The 21,590-nt window shown below is 39.0% G+C and overlaps 1 protein-coding gene across 1 annotated transcript in view; it reads left to right on the top strand.

The window, feature by feature from the left end:
* MTA3 (metastasis associated 1 family member 3) overlaps window positions 1–21,590 on the top strand; it is a 130,834-nt gene that overhangs the window by 75,010 nt on the left and 34,234 nt on the right. The window contains exons 11-16 of the mRNA XM_065630934.1: window positions 485–543; window positions 2,480–2,604; window positions 3,177–3,328; window positions 3,841–4,063; window positions 12,754–12,840; window positions 18,510–18,656. Of these exons, the coding sequence (XP_065487006.1) occupies window positions 485–543; window positions 2,480–2,604; window positions 3,177–3,328; window positions 3,841–4,063; window positions 12,754–12,840; window positions 18,510–18,656 (793 nt within the window). The remainder of the gene's footprint in view (window positions 1–484; window positions 544–2,479; window positions 2,605–3,176; window positions 3,329–3,840; window positions 4,064–12,753; window positions 12,841–18,509; window positions 18,657–21,590) is intronic.

Below are 21,590 nucleotides of genomic sequence, written 5' to 3'. Positions count from 1 at the left end.
AATGTTTAGTTATTTCTGTCAGTTGACTTTACTGTTCAGCGTCCTTATAGTGCTTATGAAATACCAGCCTCAAGTGGAACAGAGCACACAAGAAGTATTGAGTTACAGGACTGATAAGAAACTCATCGTGTGCGATTTCACGCATTTATTTTCTTCTTATTCTGCAGTTAGAGTTAGCCACAATGTCCTATGTGTTTATGTAGATGTAGTTTATGTGAATTGTAATTGTTGTTTTTACAGTTTTGTTGTCACGTGTGTGGCCTGCGAGTTTTACTGGGCAGGACAGTATACTATAATCTCAAACTAATAATAAAAACAGAGAACTCGTTTTTCATGGTTTTCATCTTGTAGATTTCTACGCTTGTTTTGGAAGTTCATGTGGAATCACAAAACAGAAATAATTTAAAGTTGAGCTGTGTGCAGTTTTGTGAAACCTTGCACTTGAAAATAATAAAATATTTTAATGTGTTAATTTTTCAACTAGAAACGTCTGAAAGCAGCTGAAGCAGAAAGTAAATTGAAACAAGTGTACATCCCTACCTAGTGAGTATAACAATAGTTTTTTTTTTTCAATAATGTACAAGAAAACAAGATATAATCTGTCTCTTTCATATTCATAATTTCCTCAAGATTATGGAAGAGAAAGGATGACAGGTGACATTCTTTTACGTTTTCTGTGGGTATATTCAATTTACATACATGTGAATTTCCCATTTTATGAGTGTTTGTATAACAGAAGACTAGAATACCAAATGAAATACTTTGCAAATCCACTGTTGTCTTTTCGATGACTTGTATAAACTGCATACAATAGAGCTTCATTTCCATATTTCATACAGCCTTTTCTCCTAGCCAGATTTAATAATACCAACAGCAGACTGTTAAATTCAGTCTTCTAATCTAATCTCCAAAGAAATGTGAGTTTTAAAACCCAAGGCTCTAATAAATGGCACCTTTTGAAAAATGCTGAACACTCTTAAGAGTGTTTCCTAACCCTCTCAGGGAAGTGGCTGCTTTAGGAAAACTCGAAGATGCTCCGACTTTACATAATGCTTTTTCAATTTAATTTCCTTGGATAGTGTGGACAGTTCAGAATGTCTGCCATTATGTTCACAGTAGAGACTAGTTCTATTGGATAACAAAACCTGTTTCGAAATGTAGGATTTTTTGCCTTTTTTGATCTCTCTTAATCTCTGTCTTTTGCTTTCATGTCAAGACAAAATCCATAGTCAACAGTAAGAGGGTAGGACTTCTCAAATCTTTGATAACTGTGCCATCTGGGACACTCATAGGCAAATGGATTGCTAATGCTGCATTTCAAGACTGATTTTATTGTATTTGAAATCTGAGTAGATTTGATTCTCAGAGCTGAATACCTTTTTGAACTTGAAAAAAACAAGATTCTCTCCTCAATACCAAAAAATCCCTTTCAATTAATGGTTTCTCTGGAAGGTAACTAAGCAACAGATCATAACATGAGAGACTTAATAGTCTCTCGATCCCTCCTCCGGTACCTTGTGCCCAAGGTATTTTATAAAGAGTATTGGGAAATTGTAAAAGTGTGTCTCACTAGAAGAAGATAGGAGATGGACTTGCTGGCATTTGGAGTACAGACTTGATACAGCGAAGGTTTCTTCAAGTTAGTCGTTTTATCTAATCTTGAATATACTTTATGCTATGTAAAGTGCCAAATAATCATCTTAGGAATCAATGTATCCAGCCTTGCACTGTCTTGTGAGTATAGCTTGTCGAAGGAGTAGTTAACACCCACAAAGTTGGAGCTTTGGAAATACTATACTTAACCTAGTGAGGAGTGAATTAACTGACCTTAAAGTCACTGAAGTATTAGTAGGTAAATTAATCATCATCATAATATAACAACAACAACAAAAAAAATCCAAGAACAGTTCTTCAGCCTTCTCAGAGTGTGAAAGGAGTTTAAGACTCAGCCCAGGCAGAACAGACTGATGCATGGGTGAGCTTTGCCAGGCTTGTGGGACACTGGCATTGACTGCATTTGGTGGGGAAGGGATGTTTGCGCTTCTGCTCGAGACACAAGGCATCGGGTCCTCTTCTAGGGTGGGCAGCCTTGCAGTGTGACAGTCAGGGTTGCTACTCTTGTCATGCTACACCCAAAGCCCAGCCTCACCTTGTAAAGCTTCATCCGTTGACTGGAGTCTCCTTCTTAAATTCTGTCAGGCTTATGTTAAGGCTTCACCCCAAGACTTGGTCTTGTACTAGCTTGCCAAGTGAGACCATTTTACAAAGATCTGTAAACTTGCGTATCAAAGCAGCTCTTTACATAGCAAATCTCTTACGGTGCTGAAAGTACTAGACGAGCATTAAAAAATTGTCTTGTTGTCTAGAACAGTTTTTACAGATGTGGTCACCACACATCAGAATGCCAAAATTAGGTGGTTTGTTTTCATGTTGACTAACGAGTTAGTAAAATCTTTACATCTTTTTATTTTTTTTAAAGCAATAAACCAAATCCCAATCAAATATCCAGTAACAATGGGAAACCTGCTGCAGTCAATGGAGCAATGGGAGCCTCTTACCAAGCGCAGGCCTCTCTAATAGGTCGAGCTTGTGAAAGTTGCTATAGTAAGTAATTTTTTAAAATATAGTGTTTTAAAATACTAATATTATTTTTTTAATATTAATATGACCTTTTTTAAAAAACAAATGTATGTACTTCTGTTTGCATGCCTAAAATAGAGGATGATTTTCAATTAATTGTGTGGAAGAAATAACTTTTAAGTTAGAGCTGGCTTCAACATACTGATTGAATGTCGCTATTCAAATCCACTTTCATTGGGAGGGGGGAGGTGTTTGTTTGTTTTGCTTTGGTTTTTTTCTGTTTGTTTGGAGGGTTTTTTTGTTGGTGTTTTTCTGTTTTTTATTTTATTCCCGTGGAAGAAAATCTCATCTTGGCAATACAAAGTCACTCATTTGAAATGAAGTAGGGAAGTATTTTGAAATTTCCATTTGAACTGGACTTTTGGGGTGCTTTTTTTCAAAAAATAAGCTAAACATCCAAGTCCTTATTTTTGATATGTGAAATACATTCAATATCCATATAGCGCTCTTAGGGAATGGCAACTATTACAGCATTTGGAATTATTATATTGAATGTACCATGCACCACTTCAGCTGTGTTTTTCTTTCCTCCTTAGCTCCACAGTCTCACCAGTGGTATTCTTGGGGTCCTCCTAATATGCAATGCAGATTGTGTGCATCTTGCTGGATTTATTGGAAGAAATACGGTGGCCTGAAAATGCCCACGCAGACAGATGAAGATAAACTCTCTTCCAGCCAACCTACAGAGGTACAATTGTGTAGATAAGACTTCCTAAACCAAAGTGTGGTGCTTTCACAAGACTGCTGTGATTTTAATATTTTAATGGAATGGTTTTTTTATGTATGTGTTCAACTTTAGCGTTGCAAAACTTAATTTATTAACCTTTTTCCTGTCTTAAGTAGAACTGCACAGTGTGCAAGTCCTGCTGTGTCTTTATATGACCAAGTCGTAGGTAAACAAACATCCACTGCATGCATTTTTGGTGAACAAATGTTATCTTGTCGATGAAATGGTGTGTTATCTATAAAACATTAATATGGCTATACTATATCTTGTGTAGAATCACATTATATATCCAGTCACAATAAAGGTCTCTACTGTGTTATACAGCTTCTTACATAAGCCCCAGGGTTTTGCGTAGTGCTTATACATATTATTTGTGTAACATTGTGAATTTAACCAAATCCTCTTCTTTTCAATGCTGTAATTCGGATGTAAGTGTTATGATTTTGTTTGTTTGTTTTGTTTTATTTTTGTAGGAATCCCATGTTAGAACTCACATGTCCCGACAGGCCACGCAGGGAACTCCAGTTCGTAACACTGGAAGTCCAAAGTCAGCAGTGAAAACACGTCAAGCTTTCTTTCTTCACACAACGTATTGGACAAAACTGGCCCGTCAGGTCTGCAAAAATACCCTCCGGCTGCGGCAGGCAGCAAGACGTCCCTTTGTCCCTATTAACTTTGCTGCCATTAAGGCAGAATGTAAGATGTTTTTTTAATTCTTAGTTCTGTGTGTTGTGCTTTCCACCCATTTTTGTCTTTTAATTTTATTTTCTTTTTCAATAAACATTTCTTGTCTATATGCTTTTGCTTTTCATTTTTTTTCATTTGTTCAGCATATCACCAACACATTGGATAAAGTCTGGCTGACTTGAACAGATTTCAGGCTGGGGGAACATTTCAGTGAATTACAAGGGGAGAACTAGTAACTCATTCACTTAGAAAATTGTCATTAAAAAAAACTCAGGGGGCAGGGAGGCAAAATCCATGCTGTGACAAAAACCATGCTTCCTACTAGGCATTGTGAAAGAAGTTTGCTTTTATATTGTTCATTTATGCTTTCGCTGAACAGAAAGTACAGATCTGTACACGTTTAACTTTTTCTCGGTGGCATTGGTCAAGGAATAAGGAGCCAGGGATACATAAGAATTTAAATCTGGCCTGTAATACAGCCCATTATTACTGTGGTGATAGCCGTGTTTATTATTTCATCATAGTTGCATCATTCTTTGTTTGTTTGTTTGTTTTCTGTCTCTTCCAGTTTTAAATTTTAGTTTTAAATAAAATTCTATATTATGCGTTCTCTTTTTGTAGCCAAAATATAAAGAATGGATGAATTCACTAGTAGTATGACAAAAGGCTATGAGTTGTTGTAGATAGCAACGGTAAGACTGCATCTGTAGGTGTGTAAGTTCCGCTGCAGTCACCGAATATTCCAGCAGGTTTTGCATCTGCACGGAGCGCGTTGTGTTACCACTGGCGCTGTTTTGTTGTTTCCCGGTCTCCCATAGAGGCCGTTCTCAGAGCAGATGCTTGGTATTCCAAAAGGAGCCATGCTGGCTCATCGCGCCGTCAATTGTATTAGAATTGAAGACACCTTTTTAGAATATTAGATGTTGGGTTTATAACTATGTTTAACTAGATTAACGCTAAATGTTTTCCCAGCATATTTAACTGGGATGCTGATGATGGCAGTGTTAATTGTAAGAAATTTACTCCCCAGAGGCTTAAAATCTGGTTTTGAGTAATTATTTTCCCCTTATGTACTTTAATACCAGCCATTCTTCATATGCACGCTGTTCATCTACTTCTGCAGTCATCCAGAATTTGGTGAATATTTCTTTTTGTTGTCCTTGTTGTACTTATTTAGTTGTCTTGTTGGCCATTTTCTTTCTTCTTCTAAAGATAAGCAAGGCAGGAGCAACTTTCAGATTTAAGGAAACCATATGTCCATGAATAAAATGGATTGTACTTTCATAGAAGAAATGTGTTTAAGGCTGGACTAGGATTATATTTTTAATCCGTAATACAAAGTAACAGTTATTTTCTGAGAGGAAAGCATTGTACTTTTTATGTAATTGGCACTGATTTCTGCTGAATCATAGAGGAAAATTAATTTTAAAAGTTCACTTGAATCTTTTTATTCATATCCCTATTTCTTCTCACTCACCGCAGTAACTCAGTTTGAAAGAAGATGAAGCTTTTGTTTAAGGAAAAAAAAAATAGAAGAAAAAAAGTTTCATCAAACCGTTACTCTTCATACTAGACCAAGCATTATATACACAGTTGAACATTAAAACAAAGGAGTGAAATGCCGAGCTTTTCAGCTGGAAATAGTCATTCTTGTATCAGACTGGCAGTGCTGTGAGCACTTCGTCTTTGCTCCTTTGAATGAAAAAATGCCACATCAGGTTAACATCAAGAGCAGAAAGATACCTTTTTTTTCCCCGTCTTTCATTATTCTTTTTACATAAAGCAAAATCTATACCTTGCAATTTTGTCTTTTTGAATGCTGATGCTTTCTGATTACCTAACGTAGACTGGGGAGAGAGGGGGAGATTCACAGTTGTCAGTGCTTTTTGAACGCATTTGAATTATTTTATAATAGTGGAAACCAGATGATAACCTCATTTAAGAAATCTAACTCATGTTTCCCTGTGTGTACACACACACACACATCTGCACACACATAGGCACATGTTCTGTTTCTGGCAGTGTCTCTCTGTGGAATCACACAGTGCTCTTGCCTGCATCGTCATTGTCATATTCTTATTCTAGTAGCGCCTAATAAGTAAGTACATAAAGAAATTGTTTTTTGTTTTTGTTCATGTACTTATATCTGATGACCTGTGTTCAGTGCGCTCTGTAGATTTTGTTGTAACTAAACAGAGATTCTCTTCCTCAATGACTTGAATCCTTTTCTAAGGATAGCCTGATGCAAGTAAATTTTGCTTTTTAAAAAATTTTTAGAAGAGAGATTTAATTAATTTTGTATGTTGAATACCACTGAACAATTACAAGATTGAATGAAAGGTCTGTGGTTGGTGTTACAAAAGTTACAGTCGTGCTTAGATAATAATCTGGCCAAAGTAGCAGGTTACCCATTATGTGATGTGGCATGAGGTGGTTAGGACACCCATGAGCTGATTTGGAATTTGTTTTCCATGTTGGTGTGCTGAAACCTGAGTTTAATGACTGCTTAGGTGTTTTGTCAGACTCGCCTGACGCTTCGTGTGTGCCAAATCAGTGCTTGAAAAGGTAACTGCATTTCACAACTGTGTCGCAGTAGGCACTGTACCAACGCTCAGAAACCATAAAATCTAAAGACAGAAGGATAGTAGAGCACTTAACCCAGCAGCATACCAGGTTTTACGCCTTCTTAGTCTTAGGCAATTTGTTGAAGTGCCAGGTTGTAAATGAAACTAATTCCCAGTTCTGAGACAGAAAGTTTGAACAAGCCAGTCAGAGCTTGCTCATAAAATAAATTGATTTTTGCATTCCACTCGAACTCATCTGCAGATACTAATTTTGTCTTGGAGGGGCATGGAAGCATCTGAGGATACTGATCTCCAGCCCAACCATCTTTTAGGTGAAACCAGATTTCAGAAAGAGCATTTTTTTATTATTGTAATTCCACCCACATCATCTGCCTCGGCCCATTACGTGGGCTGACAGAAAAGTCCTATTCTATCTTGTTCATTCCTTCAGCTAGTGCCGAGAATTACATTTGTCTCATCAGTGAACTATATGGGATGACCCCTCCTCGGACGCCAGCAGGAGGTACTGGAGATGATGCGTTTGCATCCCAGTTCACTCTGGGGATGGTCTCCAGAAGGTCAAGAAGGCATGGCATCTCCTGCTAAGAGCACAACCCGGCATGGGCATCTCAAACTTTGTTCTGCCTCAAGATAATAGGTGTGCTGGAATTGTTGACAATAAACATAACTGATGGATTTTCAGGAATAATGAGAATTGGCTGACCGGTTTCAGTAAGAGGAAATTCCCATGCTCTAAATGAGGCAATATGCATTCTTTTTAGTTTGAATATATTAGACGTGGGTTTTAGAAACTTCAGCAAAACTATCCTGTCTAAGGAAGGGCTCTTAATTAGGGGAAACCAAAGTGGGTGGTGGTCTCCATACGGTCACTGGCAGGATTTGATCTGTCTCTGGTTTATACAAGTGTGTTGATATGAGCTCTGTGCATCTGTGAACCTCATCACTTCAGCACAGGAAGATTTTGAGGGATTTTTTTTTTCCTCCTGTTCGGATATAGTTTTACCACTATAACTATATGCATTAATTATAATAATTTAAATTTGGGTAACTGAACTCTGTCTATGTAGACAGGATTGTCAGAATGTTTTCAGTGGATGGTAATATACCTGTATTTTATATATATATATATATATATATATATATATATAGTTATCTTGAAATGGGTATACTGTTCATGATCAAAACATACCTTTGAATCTGCAGATTTAACAAGAAGTTTGGTACACAGTACTTGCTTTGTTACATTCTGGTTTGAATAAAACAAAGACAAGTGAAAATTCAGTAGACTGCCAAGATCTTGTTACTGATTTGCCTTCGTAAGCATGCAGCCTATGTTTTACTGACATAAAACTATATGTTCATCTGAAGTGAGTAACATTCACAAGTATTGAGTCACAAATAACTTCTTTCTTCTTGATTTTGATAGCTTTTCAAGGTCTTTTGGATGCATGGAGGATGAAAATACTTTCTCTGCTGTTGTCTTTTAATATAATTTGTGCTAAATTCTAGTGGCCAGTAAAATAATTACAAGAACACACTAGATTTTTTTTCAGAGTTTCTAAGAACAGAATTCAGAGAATTACAGAGCACAGTAGATCCATTAGATAATCTGAATTTTTGATAGAGATAGGATGGAATATCGAAGAGAAATAACTCCCCAGTGAGAGTTTTCACACTTTATAGAGACCTACAAACCTAGTTTTTAAAAAAGATACAATTAAAAATAACTTTCAAATCTAAAAGAACAAACCTTGTTCTCTATCATCTTCTCCATAGCATTCCTGATTTTGTTGACTTGTGTAATATCCACAGCAGTCATCACTTTACTAGGTAAGAACTTGGTTCGTTTAAAACCTCATTAAAAAATCTCTTTCATGCTGGGGTTTGTAATGTTCCCTGTAGTTTTTCTGATTGTACTGTTTACTTGTTAGGGTTATGGTGCCCCAGGTTACATGCACATGAAGATACGGCTTTCCCATCATTTTAGAGAGGGTCACGTGATGGTTTGTCTTTTCATCCCATCATCATCATTTCTAGTAGTCTGATTCTAATTTCTTTTTAAGTGACTGCTCTTGAGTATTGTTTAGATACTTTTAGAAAGCTGTTGACACTCCATAAATTCTTTTCTTTGTGGTGGTGGTTGAGCACTCATCATTGTATCTATATGTTACAGTCATTTTACCCCTTAAGAATTAATATACATTTGTTGTTTGATCCTGCTGATATCCTTCGCAATCATTTTTACCTTTGATTACTCTCAGTAATTTCTTATCAGGAAACTTTTAACTCCCTGATCACCTCTTTTCCTGATCTTTCATATGTTGCCCAGCACAGATCCTTTGGCGATTATAAAGACAATTGATTTTAATTGGGTGATAATCCCTGGACAAAAACTTCTCTTTCAACCTGTAACAGCTGGACAGCGATGGTCTTTGGCGACACAGTTTGTTAGAAACTAATTGAAATGCCCAGCTGGTTGCCAGATCAGCTGCACGTGTACATGTCACAATTCCTTCAGAGGACCCTGGCAGGCCTGTGACACTTGCAATCACTGGGTTACTGGAGGTGTAGGTCGGAAGGGACCTCTGGAGGTCTCCAATTCCACCCCCTGCACAAAGCTCAGGTGCTCAGACCTTTTGTCCAAACAAGATCTGTCTGTCTCCAAAGATGGAGACTCCACAGCTTCTCTGGGCACCTGTTCCAGTGTTTGGTCAGCTTCACAGTAAGTAATCTTTTCCTTACATCTAAGCAGAATTTCCCATCTCCCAGCTTGTGCCTGTTGCCGCAGACAGCAACAGCATGACTACCTACCAGGGAGGTGTCACGGCCCCAACCTGACAGTGCTCAAGAAGAGACTGGACAACACCCTCAGGCACATGGTGTGAACTGAGGGGTTGTCAAATGCAGGGACAGGAGTTGGACTCGATGATCCTTGTGGGTCCCTTGTAACTCAGGCCATCCTCTGATTCTGTCCTCATGTACCTCCGAGAAGTGTCTGTCTCGGTCTCCTCTCTGCTTTGCCATGAGGCAGTTACAGGTGGCAGCCATGTCTCCCCCTGGCTTTCTCATCTCAAGGCTGACCAGGCCCATTTCCCTCAGCCCCCGCGTGTGTGTCCTGTGCTCCACCCCGCAACCAGCCGGGTGACTCTCCAGGGGCTGGGCTTGCTGCAGTATGTCCCTGTCTCTCTTGTGGTGGGGATCCCAGAACCCAGCGCAGGGTCCGTACGCGGTTTTGGGAGTGCGGAGGGGAAGGGCCTCGGGCCAGGATGGCCACGGTGGAGTCGTCTGTCTTGCTGCGAGGACACACGGTGGCATAATGTGAACACATTAAACATGTTTTCCCTTGACAAGGTCGTTTTTAGCTCCCTTGATGTTTGCATATTTAACTGTTCGCCTCTATTAATAGTTCACCCCTTTTGCCAGTCTGCAGACCTGCTTACCGAAGAGTGTTATCACGTTTGCTGTGTTTTTGTTCTCTTGAACCGAGAGCAGTTTAAGAGTTAGTTAAACACCAGTAATGTACGTGCTCAGCAGTTTCTGTTTGGATGGATTCCACCTGCTCCTGGTAACTTGTTTTTATTCATTAACCAGTTGGTTTTGAAATATTTCCTATGGACACTTCGGTGTGACACAGTTCTCACACTTTACTCGTAAAAGGATTTGGGAAGTGAGCTTTTCACACTTCACTCATAAAAGGATTTGGGAAGTGAACTTCATCTGCAGTGAGCACTGATGCAGAGAATTCATTCAGCTTCTCTGCCATGCCTTTATCTTTCTTGAGTGTTTTCCTCATACCTTTATCATCTCCTATTGCTGCAGGCACTAACACACTTCCTCCTTTTGAAATGTTTGAAAAAATACACTATCAAATATAATACTCCAATTATTGGCTTTTAGTATTTTTTTTCCTCATAGCTATTTCTCCACTGTTTCACTGATCTCACTGAGAATTTTAGCGTTCGCCTGTAAGCCCATATTTGATTTTAGGACTTGGTTTTAGTTTTGCTTTTGCCAAATTTGTACCTAAATTTTATTCTATGTTTTTACACTTGAGAGTGATGCACGGTCTAACTTTTGTGTTTTTCTGTATGTAGTGCATAAAGATCATAACCTTTATGATACTTTTTATAGGTGTACTATATTGTGGATTAAAGTTTGCTGCTGTTAAACATATTTAACTATTTTAATAGATAGGTGTGCTTTGGAATACCCACCTAGTACCTTTGGTGAATATGCTTTGCCTCAGGCATGGGAACTGTGCTCTCTTTGCACTCTGTATTCTCAGTCAGTATATTAATATCTTGGCACGATTCAATGTCTTTTTTTACGGTGAAGACATAGATGGAAAATTTTCTTCATAATTACTTCTTAGGCGATGCTTTGCTGTTCCCAGAGTAACTATAAAATACTCACTGTATAGTCTGTGCTTATTTTACTAAGGGAGACAGTGGAGACACATCGTTCTACTCTGTCACTTAAAATATTTCAAGCATTGTGGAATATTAAAAATATTCCAGGCACCAGGTTCAGTGCATTTTTTTCGATGAGAACAGTATATTTTGTTATTAAGATAAAATAATAAAGTACTTCATGTATACCGCATCAGGTCTTTGGAACCTTTGGGCTGCCCAGATACCAGCTGGCATTTCCAGAATTTCAAGTAGATTTCTTAATATATTGAAGTTGTGCATTGTCTGATCCATTGAAACATCTGTGAGCGTACTGAAATACTTCAGTCATTGCTGATTTTGTGACCTACATGATTTTTGCACAGAGCTAGATAAAATAAAGAGATTGTATTGTAAATAGTTCCATATAGTGTCTTACCTTCTTCGTATGGCTATGTGCTCCATCTGGTGTGCTGGAATGAAGCAAGCGGGAACATTTTGGTAAAACATAAGGTGGAGACAAAGTAGAATTACAATTATTATACTCTGTTTGTAATACCTAACTCCTGTAAAGCTTGTTAGAAGATGCAGTTCTGCATGTGCATATGTGAAACCTATACAAAGAAAGGTGTACATGTAGGTATGTACATGTGGGAAGTAATTCCATGTGAGAGAACTCTAGATCTACACAGTCAACTTATGAACATAGTTTTCTATAAAAGGGAAAACCTGTGTTCTAGGGATACTGGAAGCCCTATATGGGGATTACTTATGTGCCTTGGAAGACAGATAAGCAAATTGTTCTGAGTAGTTTAAAAAAAAAGATGGTACAGTTCCAGTAGTCTGGAAACTATTTACTGAAACCTGGTGTCTTGCGAATTTTTGCCTTAGGTCGACTGACTGCGCTATCCAGCGTGAACCTCTTCATAGGAACACTTCTATGTTTAGGGCATTCAGACAGATTCTCTGCTTGTATATTCACAGTGCCTTTAAAGGTGTGAGTTTGCAGTTGTAGCATCAATTTTAAGGTGGTTACTGACCTGCTTATTTTCATTTACTTTGCAGGAAGTAACAATCTTTGAGACCTTTGAGCTGTGTCATACTTGATTACAATTGACAACTTTGTTTGAAAGTTTATAGTAAAGGGTTGTTTGGTTTGGTTGTTGGTGGTTTTTTGTTTGTTTTTGGTTTTTTTTAAGCTTCATGTTCCCATGGTAGCCCACATGTTCTGTGTTACTTATTAAGAAATATATGGATCACCATATCATGAGAGCAAGACATGACAAATCAGTAGTCCCAACTTTAAATCCTTTTTACCTCCATTACCCTGTTTCAAGCCAGACAAGCTTGTAGAAAGCAATGAAGAATTCAGCATGGATTATTTTTAACAGTTGGAGCAGCTTTTATTTTAGTATTCATGTTTTCATCTATGTTTCATTTGCCTAGCTGTCTCCAGAAAGCCTTTTTAAGCAAAAATTGCAATAAAATTTGTGTTACAATTTATGTTAACTTTAAAAAAACAAACCAACATAACATCACTTGCATGAGGACATGGCCTGTCTTTAAATAGCCATCATTATTAGCACTGATGAAAAAAAGAACATGTGCTAAAAGGAAAAAAAAAGACATTTGTGGCAAAAATGCAAGTCAGAAACTGGTTGGTGCATCCTAATTATATTTGACATGGTAAATATTTAAACTGAGTTTTATTCTTTAAAATTCTCAGATGCAGATCGACACTGTGAACTTGCTGGAAATCCTCTGAAGATAAAAAGCACCAGAAAACCACTGTCGTGTATCATTGGCTATTTAGGTGCGTATCCAGAGAATAACAAACCAAATGAATGTTCACCGTGTACTGATACTAAAAAATCCTATAGGCATAGAATGAGAGACTTACGCTTTTAGTAACAAGAAAACTAAACTTAATAAAAATTCTGGTCTGCTATCAGTTGCGAAACTGTGTGATTGGACTTGCAGGATGTAGGCAGAAGGCCTTCTGATACTGGTTTAAAACGGCAGGGTGAAAACTGATGTAATTTAGAATGTGAAAAGTAGACTGGTAGTCTAAACAAAAAAAAGGCACTCAAAGGAGAGATTCTCGCTATGCTCAGTGCTGCTCTACTGTGCCCCTTGAATCTACTTTTGAATCTACTTGTAATACTTGTACGTACTTAAAAGGAGGAGACCTCAGCCACACTAAGACACTGATCTTTTAATTCGATGGCAGAATTTTAAAAGATCTGATGAAATCTGTACTGAAATCACAGCCAAGATGATGATGAGCTCACCTAAGATAAGGGAGAGAGGAGAAATTTTAGTAATTGTGATTCCTTATTAAAAAAATGAAAATTGTCCTCTTTGCAAGGAACCACCACTGACCATTAAATATTTACAGTCGTGAGAGCTGAGATACCTCAGAGGCTTTTTATTAATCCTTGATTATAGAAGTGAAGCCATTGATCAGAGAAGCAGTGAATAATTCTGTACTCTATTAATCATCAGAAGCGAAGCTGAGGTTAGAAGTCAGTCTAGATGTTTTGCTCAAAAATTCAATCAACATGAGGGGTTTTTATACTAGAACGAAGTAAACAATAATAGTCTATTGACTTACTGAAATAGAATTCAGCTATTAATGAGCTGTACTGTTCTTCCAGAACATCAATTTTAACAAAATCCAAACTTAGAAAACTGGGTAATGAAGAATTAGAGCCACTCTCACTGAATTTTGATTCCTTCTGCCCTGGAGTTTAAGAAAAAAGCCATTGATAATTTCCTACAGGCATCCCAGCTGTGTTTGTTGCGTATGTTGTCATTCCGGTGAAGGAGGAAAGGATTGCTTTGATTGAGTTGGTGGAGCTGTGGTTGCAAGGGGACAATCTGGCAGGAGGCAGATGGTTCATCTGACTGACCTCGTCTGTGCAGTCAAAAGAAGAAATCGCAGCGGGTGTAATCTTGGAAGATACTGCATGTTTTTAGTGCCATGTTATTTAGCCAGTGAGGGGTCCTCTTGATACCTCTGGGAGCGTAAGTCTGTAGGTTTGTTGGAAATGAATGGATGAACAGTGTCAGATAGTGTTATGTCTGCTTAGGCGAAGGTTTTGTAGAAGATTACGGTGCTAAAATAGACCAGGTATATGTAGAGTCTTCTTAGCGTTTGACAGCATGGGAAGTGAAGTTATCTTACTGAGGTTGAAGGTAAATAATACGTGTTGCAGGGATATGAACTGTAGCCAGTGTAGTTACAGACATGCATCCGAATTAGCTGTGTAACGATGACTAGAAGATGTTTTTTTGTTGGCTATCTGGCTTGGTGGGATTTTCAGTTTAGTTTGGGATGGGGATTTTTTTGTTTGTTTGGGATGTTTGTTTGCATGTTCCAGTGAATAAGTATTGCTTGCATTATTTTTTTCTTACAAAATTTAGTATTAACTGTCATTCTGTAGCTTATACAGGAGGCATTTGGTTTTTTGAAATTTCTTCCATGCAGTTCCCACAGATATTTACTGTAATACAGTTAACTGTGCCTCCCAGGGCGCTGCTGTTCTCAGCCCTTTTGGTAAGGCAGAGAGGATTTCAGTGCCCTGCACATCCTGGGTCATCGCGTCCCTTTATCCCTGTTCTGCCTTTTGGCCGTCAGTTCCACAGGTGAGGTAGGTTCAGCATTAAAAGTAGTCCCTGTCCTCCGGGGATCTGGGGCTGATCCCCTGTGGTCTCTTCAGTCATCGCTGTGATTATTGAGCAAACCACCTAAGGTGAACCCCTGGCTAATTAAATGCCCTATAGCAGGGGTGTCAAACTCATTTTCACCGGGGCCACATCAGACTCTTGGTTGCCTTCAAAGGGCCGAATGTAATTTTAGGACTGTGTAAATGTAACTACTCCTACATTTATACAGTTCTAAAATTACACTTGGCCCTTTGAAGGCAACTGTGAGGCTGATGTGGCCCTCGGTGAAAATGAGTTTGACACCCCTGCCCTGTATTATTACCTCCTAGTTATGAGGAAACCAGGCCAATGTTTCCAGCTGAGATGCATGTTGAGGAGACGAGGGCAGCTGCTTAAGCATCTCTGGAATCCAGGATGCTTATTTAAGTGACTAAGTAGGAGACTTCAACTTTTTTTTGCTTTGGATTACTTTTTTTTTTTTTAACCTAGTGACATTAATTGAAATGGAAGGAATTTTTAGAGTTGTTATTGCTATTTACCTGTTTGAGGCTGCAACCTGGTCTTATAAAAAGGGGTTCCTAATACATAGTTCAAGTTTCTTACTCCTATTTGATTTTTATTTCAGAAATGATCATACAGTCTGAATCTGACTGAATTTGTTGTTTGGCTGAAAAAGGGGTACTTTGGATTATCTGGATGTTATAGATAGTTCTCTGAATTAGCAGAAAGTGCTGGTGGCTAGAGGATTTTCAGTGAAGTACTGGGCAATAGCACAGTGGTAAAAGCAGGAATTAAAAGATCCCTAATTACTATTATTCCATAATACAGTCATATGATGGGATAATATAGTTCAGGAAGGACTCAACCCATTGAGAAGTGGTCCTAGCTGTTTAAGTTCCTTTCTGGAACTTAAAAAGGAAGCTTGGTCTTGCTACCTTCCTTTACCACAGAAAGAGAAACGACAGCCTTCAAGGTAAACTAATGGAGGATTAGTGGCCTCCAGGCAGAAGAAAAGTTGAAGGAAGGAAATGCTTCTTTCTTCAACTCTTCACTCATCCTGAAAATATAAAATTACATCTCCTGTATGCTGTAGATGGCAGGGTTTTATGTGTTCTCAAATGTTGATCCAGCTGCTGGGATTATTGTGGATGCTGCTGGAGCTCTTTGGCAAATAAGATAATATTTTATTGGTATTAGACCTGAAAATTAATAATTTCTTTCCGAAAATTGGAGCAGATTGCCAAATGAGCCTTTTGGAATCCAAAATCCAATCATCTTAGCAAATGGCACAAACCTTTCTATTTCATCTTAAAGTTTTGCTTTAGCAGTCTGATGACATTAAGTATGCTTCTGTTCCCATTTTAGTAAAGAAGCAAAATAGACATTTGTTCTCCATAGCATGAAAAAAAGGGCCATGCCATTAAATCCGTTGGGAGCTTAGTTTTCCTAAACTCTTTTATTTGAAAAAGCAGATGAGTACTGTGGTGAATGGCACCAAAAAGCTCTCATCTGAAATGGTGAGAAGATTGGCGACATCAAACTAACCTTGACATGCGCACGCAAATCTACAGGACTGCCCTCAAGCAATTTACCTGCACCCCGTTTCTGTGTTATTCTAACGCCTGCCCTGTGCGTTGTCCTACTCCACTCTTTCTAATCTAACCCTCCTGAAGCATCGTGGATGAGGGTGTTCATGCTTTGAGACTGTGGTTGCAAGCTCTGACCAAAGCAGTGGTTAATAATGGAGCAAAGTCTTTTCAAATATGAAAATCATTGGCATTGTCTCCTCCTGGTGTGCAGTTCCCAGTACAGCCTGGCCGGGTCATTGTGGCCGTCCTGCTCCTTTCCAACTATGTGGATACTTATGAAAGTGTTTGGCTGGTACCACCTTTCTATCTCTGCCTTTTAAAGGCTGTCGTGACTGTTATCACGGCACCCCCAGCCCTTCTTGCAGCCACGGCTGGTCCCCAGTTGGGGTGGGTGGGTTTGGCACCTTCAGGCTGCATATGAAGGCTTGCAGGGGGGCGAGAGCCTGAGGCCGGCGAGCGCTTGCATGTCAGAGTCCCTTGGTGTTTCTGAAAGAGGAAAAGTTCTGCTGTTGCAGGCGGCTTTGTGCAATGGTTTCTCTTTCTCCTGTGCGATAGTTGTGAATAGCAGAGGGTGAAGGGCCTCCTCCTTGGGTACCTGGCCTCATCTAAAATGATTTTGCATATACCCAGCATCTGTGCTTTATTTTATAAACAGAAAAGCAGAAAGAAGCACTCTTTGGGAGGTGCAAACCCAGGCTACAAATGAGAAAGAACTTCATTTTTGTCTACTGATCGTACTCTGGAGGGGACTGAGTGGAGACCTCATGGCAGCTATGGCTTCCTCACAAGAGGAGGAGGAGGGACAGGCGCTGATCTTTTCTCTCTGGAGAAAACAACAACAGAACCCAAGGGAATGGCAGGAAGACGTGCCAGGGGAGGTTTAGGTTGGACATGAGGAAAAGGTTCTTCACCCAGAGGGTGCTGGACACTGGAACAGGCTCCCCAGGGAGGTGTCACGGCCCCAAGCCTGACAGTGTTCAAGAAGAGACTGGACAAGCCCTCAGACACATGGTGTGAACTGAGGGGTTGTCACATGCAGGGACAGGAGTTGGACTCGATGATCCTTGTGGGTCTCTTCCAACTCAGGGCATTCTATGATTCTACTCCCCTTGGACAGCTGACTCTCCAAATCCATCTCCCAGCCTCTCTGCCCTCGTGGTCTCAGTCCAGAGGCCTCTTCTGCTCTGTGGGGCAATCAGGTGTCTGGCCGAAATTGGGCTGCAAGCGCCTCACAGCCCGTGCGATGCCAGGACGCGGTGTCCCGCAGCTGTGCTGGAGGGACGGGCACCTTCCTTCAGGCGGGCTGGCTTCCCTCACAAATTCAGGTCTGTCTGAGGACATACACAGTGGTGACATTTTGACCCCAAATATGTGATAGGAGTAAGTTAATTGTTTCAGCAAGTTCCTGGTGAAGGGCAAGCAGACTCTGCTGAGGCTTCCTTTTGCTGGTTTTATCTGCGAAATTTCCGTGCAACGATATCAACTTTTGGCCAACATGGCAGCTACCGCCCTGAAGTGTGCTGGCCAGAAGCATTTCACTGCCTCTTACCGTTTTTGCTCCTCCAAAATAACCCTGCTTCGTGAACCGGATTAGATACTTGGGTTATTTGAAAATCCCCCATTATGATTCTGCATGGGAGTCTGGCAGTACCTGGAGAACTGAACTTAATAATTTTAAGGAACACTCTTAATGATTTTTCTGTTCCTGCTGACGTTTCGAGGTAGTTTCGGCTTCGGAGCCCTTCTGTGGCCAGCTCCCTGGTGACTTGTGTTTGGGAAGATCCTTCAGAGCTTGTTATTGTGGCAAAAAATTGAATAGCTTGAGGTATTGAGGTGATTTCACTGTTGTAAAATGCTTTTATTTTCTTGCTCAAAATCTACAGGTGTGTACCTCCAGTACAAACCTCCAAAGGGCAGGAAAATGTAAACATAGACCTTTTTCAGATTGATTTGTATTATCTCTTCAGTCTCTGAAATCCTTGGACATCTACACTATAGTATTAAAGCTGGGCAATCTAAAGTGAAATAGAGGTTTTTCTTGGAGGAACTGTAGGTATGAAGACATGCACGAATTGTTATTCAAGCTCCTGTCAACACTCTCATGCTGAAGAAACTTTCAGTGGAAATACAAGTGTAAATTTAATATGTTGAATAGGCTATTTTTTTTATTTATTTATTTAAAATAAAGTATTTACAGTCTCTTTCTCTCTTTTGTCTCAAACAGAGATTCATCCTGCAGTGAAACCAAATGTAATCAGGTCAACACCAAGCCTTCAAAGTCCAAGTGCAAAACGACTGCTTGCACCCCCCAATCACTCTTCACTAAGTATTTTGGGAAAAAGAAACTACAGCCATCATAATGGTCTTGATGGTATGTGAAGGAATATAAAAGGAATATTCTTTAAGTCTCTGAATTACAAAACTTTCTGTGGACCTGAGATGACATTAAATGAGGGGGTACAGGCGGACAGAAATGTAAGATATGGAAAGCATATTTATGGCATTGATCCTTAATGCAATGAATGGTGATGTTTATTCATTGAACATGGAAATAGTAAAGCAACCTCTTACAAAAACTACTTTTACCAGTTTTCTTACTAATTCTGGTATAAAAGAACAAGAAAAAAACAAATTGGGTGAAGGCAGAGATGCAACAAATGCCTTATTTTGATTTATTGCATTGCATTTTTATTTTAAGAAATACTTTGCAGAGATATGCAAGGCCTTTTGAATCACTCTGTGTGAAGTTACTTGATACATAGATAAATTGCTAAATACTGGACCTGCTAGTTTACAGCCACTCTCTTCGCTAGCATGTGAATTCTAAACACGGCTTAGTCCATATTCTCAACACTGTGATTGGTAATAGAGGGAAAATAGCTTTTGATATCTTGGATCCCAAGACCGATGTCACAGAGTCAGTTGAAACAATGAGCAGTCCCGGCACTAAAGACTGATGGAAGGTGGGAGCTCCTTAGAAAAGTGGCTGTCCCTGCATTTATACCATTGCAGAGGAGGTGGGAAAAGGGGTGTCACAGAAGTACAGGGGAGGCTCTTCCTGTACATGTGCAGCACCAGAGGTGATGTTTAAACCTGATGTATGCAGCCACTTCATTACAGTATGGTACAGATGGAGAGCAGATATGAAGCTGTGCAAAAATTTAAAAAAAAAAAAAAAGGATGGAAATTTGTGGGTAAGGCTAACTTTTCTCAAATACTCTTTCTTTTTTATTTTGAAAAGTGACTCTGTATTACCGATTTTTTAAAAAAAATATGTTTTAAATTATTACCAAAAAGAAAGATTTTCAACTGGAGCTGTGAACAGTTTTACCTCGTGTCCAAATAAGAGGAGAATCCAACAGGATCTCATTTGTTTGCACATAAAAGAAATACCTGTGTTCCTGAGCTCTCCTTTTGTGAGATGTAACTTCTGTAAACCATTAGCTTATTTGTTCTGTATTGGAATAAGGTTGTTGAGATTAGAAATCTGAAAGAAGTGAGGCTCTGAAATAGACTGTTTAGGACATGATCTGCATGAAGGAGGTGGCTGTTTTCATACTTCACAGAATAGGTTGAGGTAGAAATGAGAAGGACTCCCTTTTAGACAAGCTAATAGAAATAGTATTCCAAATACAGGAAGGAAAACTCGATCCATTATCCATCGTCTTCTCATAATGGTTGTGTTTCTCTGTCATTGCCAATGCTATTTGTATCTTCCAGTGAAAAGATCTGCTGTACAGTTAATAATGCCTAAATAGAAATCACTACATAGTTTGACAAAAAGTGGACATTTAGTATCCAGAGAAGAGAGGATGGCTTGGTCCTCTGCTCAGTGTGCAAACAGCCACCGCAATGTAGGCAGATGATGAGCTGTTTGGTGGACCAAGATGGCAACCATGTGACGCTTTACTTAGGTAAAAAGATGATGCCGTTGATCAGCACAGCCATAAATGCTGAATTTCCACGGCAGCTTTCAAGCGTGAAGTTCTGCAGGGATGGTCTGGTTGTTAATGGGTGGGAATGTGAACGAGGGCTGCTGCCCCCCCAGTGCTGGCCACTAGACTGGACTCCCCACAGGAGCTTTGAGTGATGAGTGACTTTCACCTGGAAATAACGATGATGTTACATTTCTACTGCAGAGAAGGCTGTAGCGATAAGTTCAAGGGAAATATTGTTATTATAGTGTCCCTATAAGGAGGCATGCTTGGAAGTCTTTACATTTTTTCTTCTACTTAGTATGTATATTCCAAGTGAAGAGTTTATAAAACCAGTCATTACCCACGCTGATTAGTTTGTATCAAAGAGTCAGCTAACTGTGTTAAGGCAATTTGCACAAAATAACATCTAATTTGAAAAATTAGCATTGAGAACTGAAAGTCATTGCTTTAGGAGATAACAATTTCTGCTTGTCTATATTCTGTGAAAGCATAACCGTCTGGAAAGCATATATCCTAAAGAACTGAAATCTGTATTTTGTTAGTGTAAAAATAGCTATTTTAGTATTTAAGTGTGTCTGTTTCAGTTCTTATGCTAGCTCCTGTCTTTAATTAAAAGCCTGCAAAGTGTAAATAAAATGCAACGAAAAAGCAACAAATCAGTAGTAATGATACTCAACAGCACAGATCCTCTGTTCCTTTTGACTTAAAAACTATTTCCTTTAATATTTACCATTTAGCCCCTTCTCTGATCATTGGTAAATATCAAATACATTTTGGGGCTGTAATTTATCCAGCTTCTTTGCAGTATGCAGCAAAAACTCCGTGACCAGATCAACTTGGGAAATGGTGGTTTCTGTGTAATTGCACTGACCACAGTGTGCTAGTTGCTCAATGAAAGGTTTTGCCAACCTCTAGAGCTTTTTTGTTACTATAAATGTAATAAAAGGCTCTTTTGGTTCCTAAATATTACTGATCGTTGCAGGGCTTATTGCATTTTGTCAATTAACGGTATCCAGAAAGCCAGCTATGTAGATGATCTATTCCATCTTTCAGTCAATGCTTTGATGAAATGAACAAACAAAAAGGAGCACAGTGGGCTTATATTAAGTCTTGTCTCTTGCTGTTTTCTGAATGTTCTTTACATAGAAAAGTCTGCATGTTCAGGTTTGTTTTTTTCCAACAGTACTACAAATTTGTCGTAAACAAGTCATATAAGTGTGTTAATTTAATAATTTACAGCATTCAAGTAAATGTCACTGAGACTTGTATAAATATATGTTTAGACTGGCATATTTAAAGTCAGTCTTACTGCCTTGGTGAGTTGAGTGCCATATTTTGACAGAATTTGTTATTAACAAAATAATAAT

The sequence above is a fragment of the Caloenas nicobarica genome, chromosome 3, assembly GCF_036013445.1.
Source record: "Caloenas nicobarica isolate bCalNic1 chromosome 3, bCalNic1.hap1, whole genome shotgun sequence".
In the NCBI taxonomy this organism is placed as follows: domain Eukaryota; kingdom Metazoa; phylum Chordata; class Aves; order Columbiformes; family Columbidae; genus Caloenas; species Caloenas nicobarica.
Note: the sequence above shows the minus strand (reverse complement) of the source record. Positions and strands in the feature narration are given on the sequence as shown.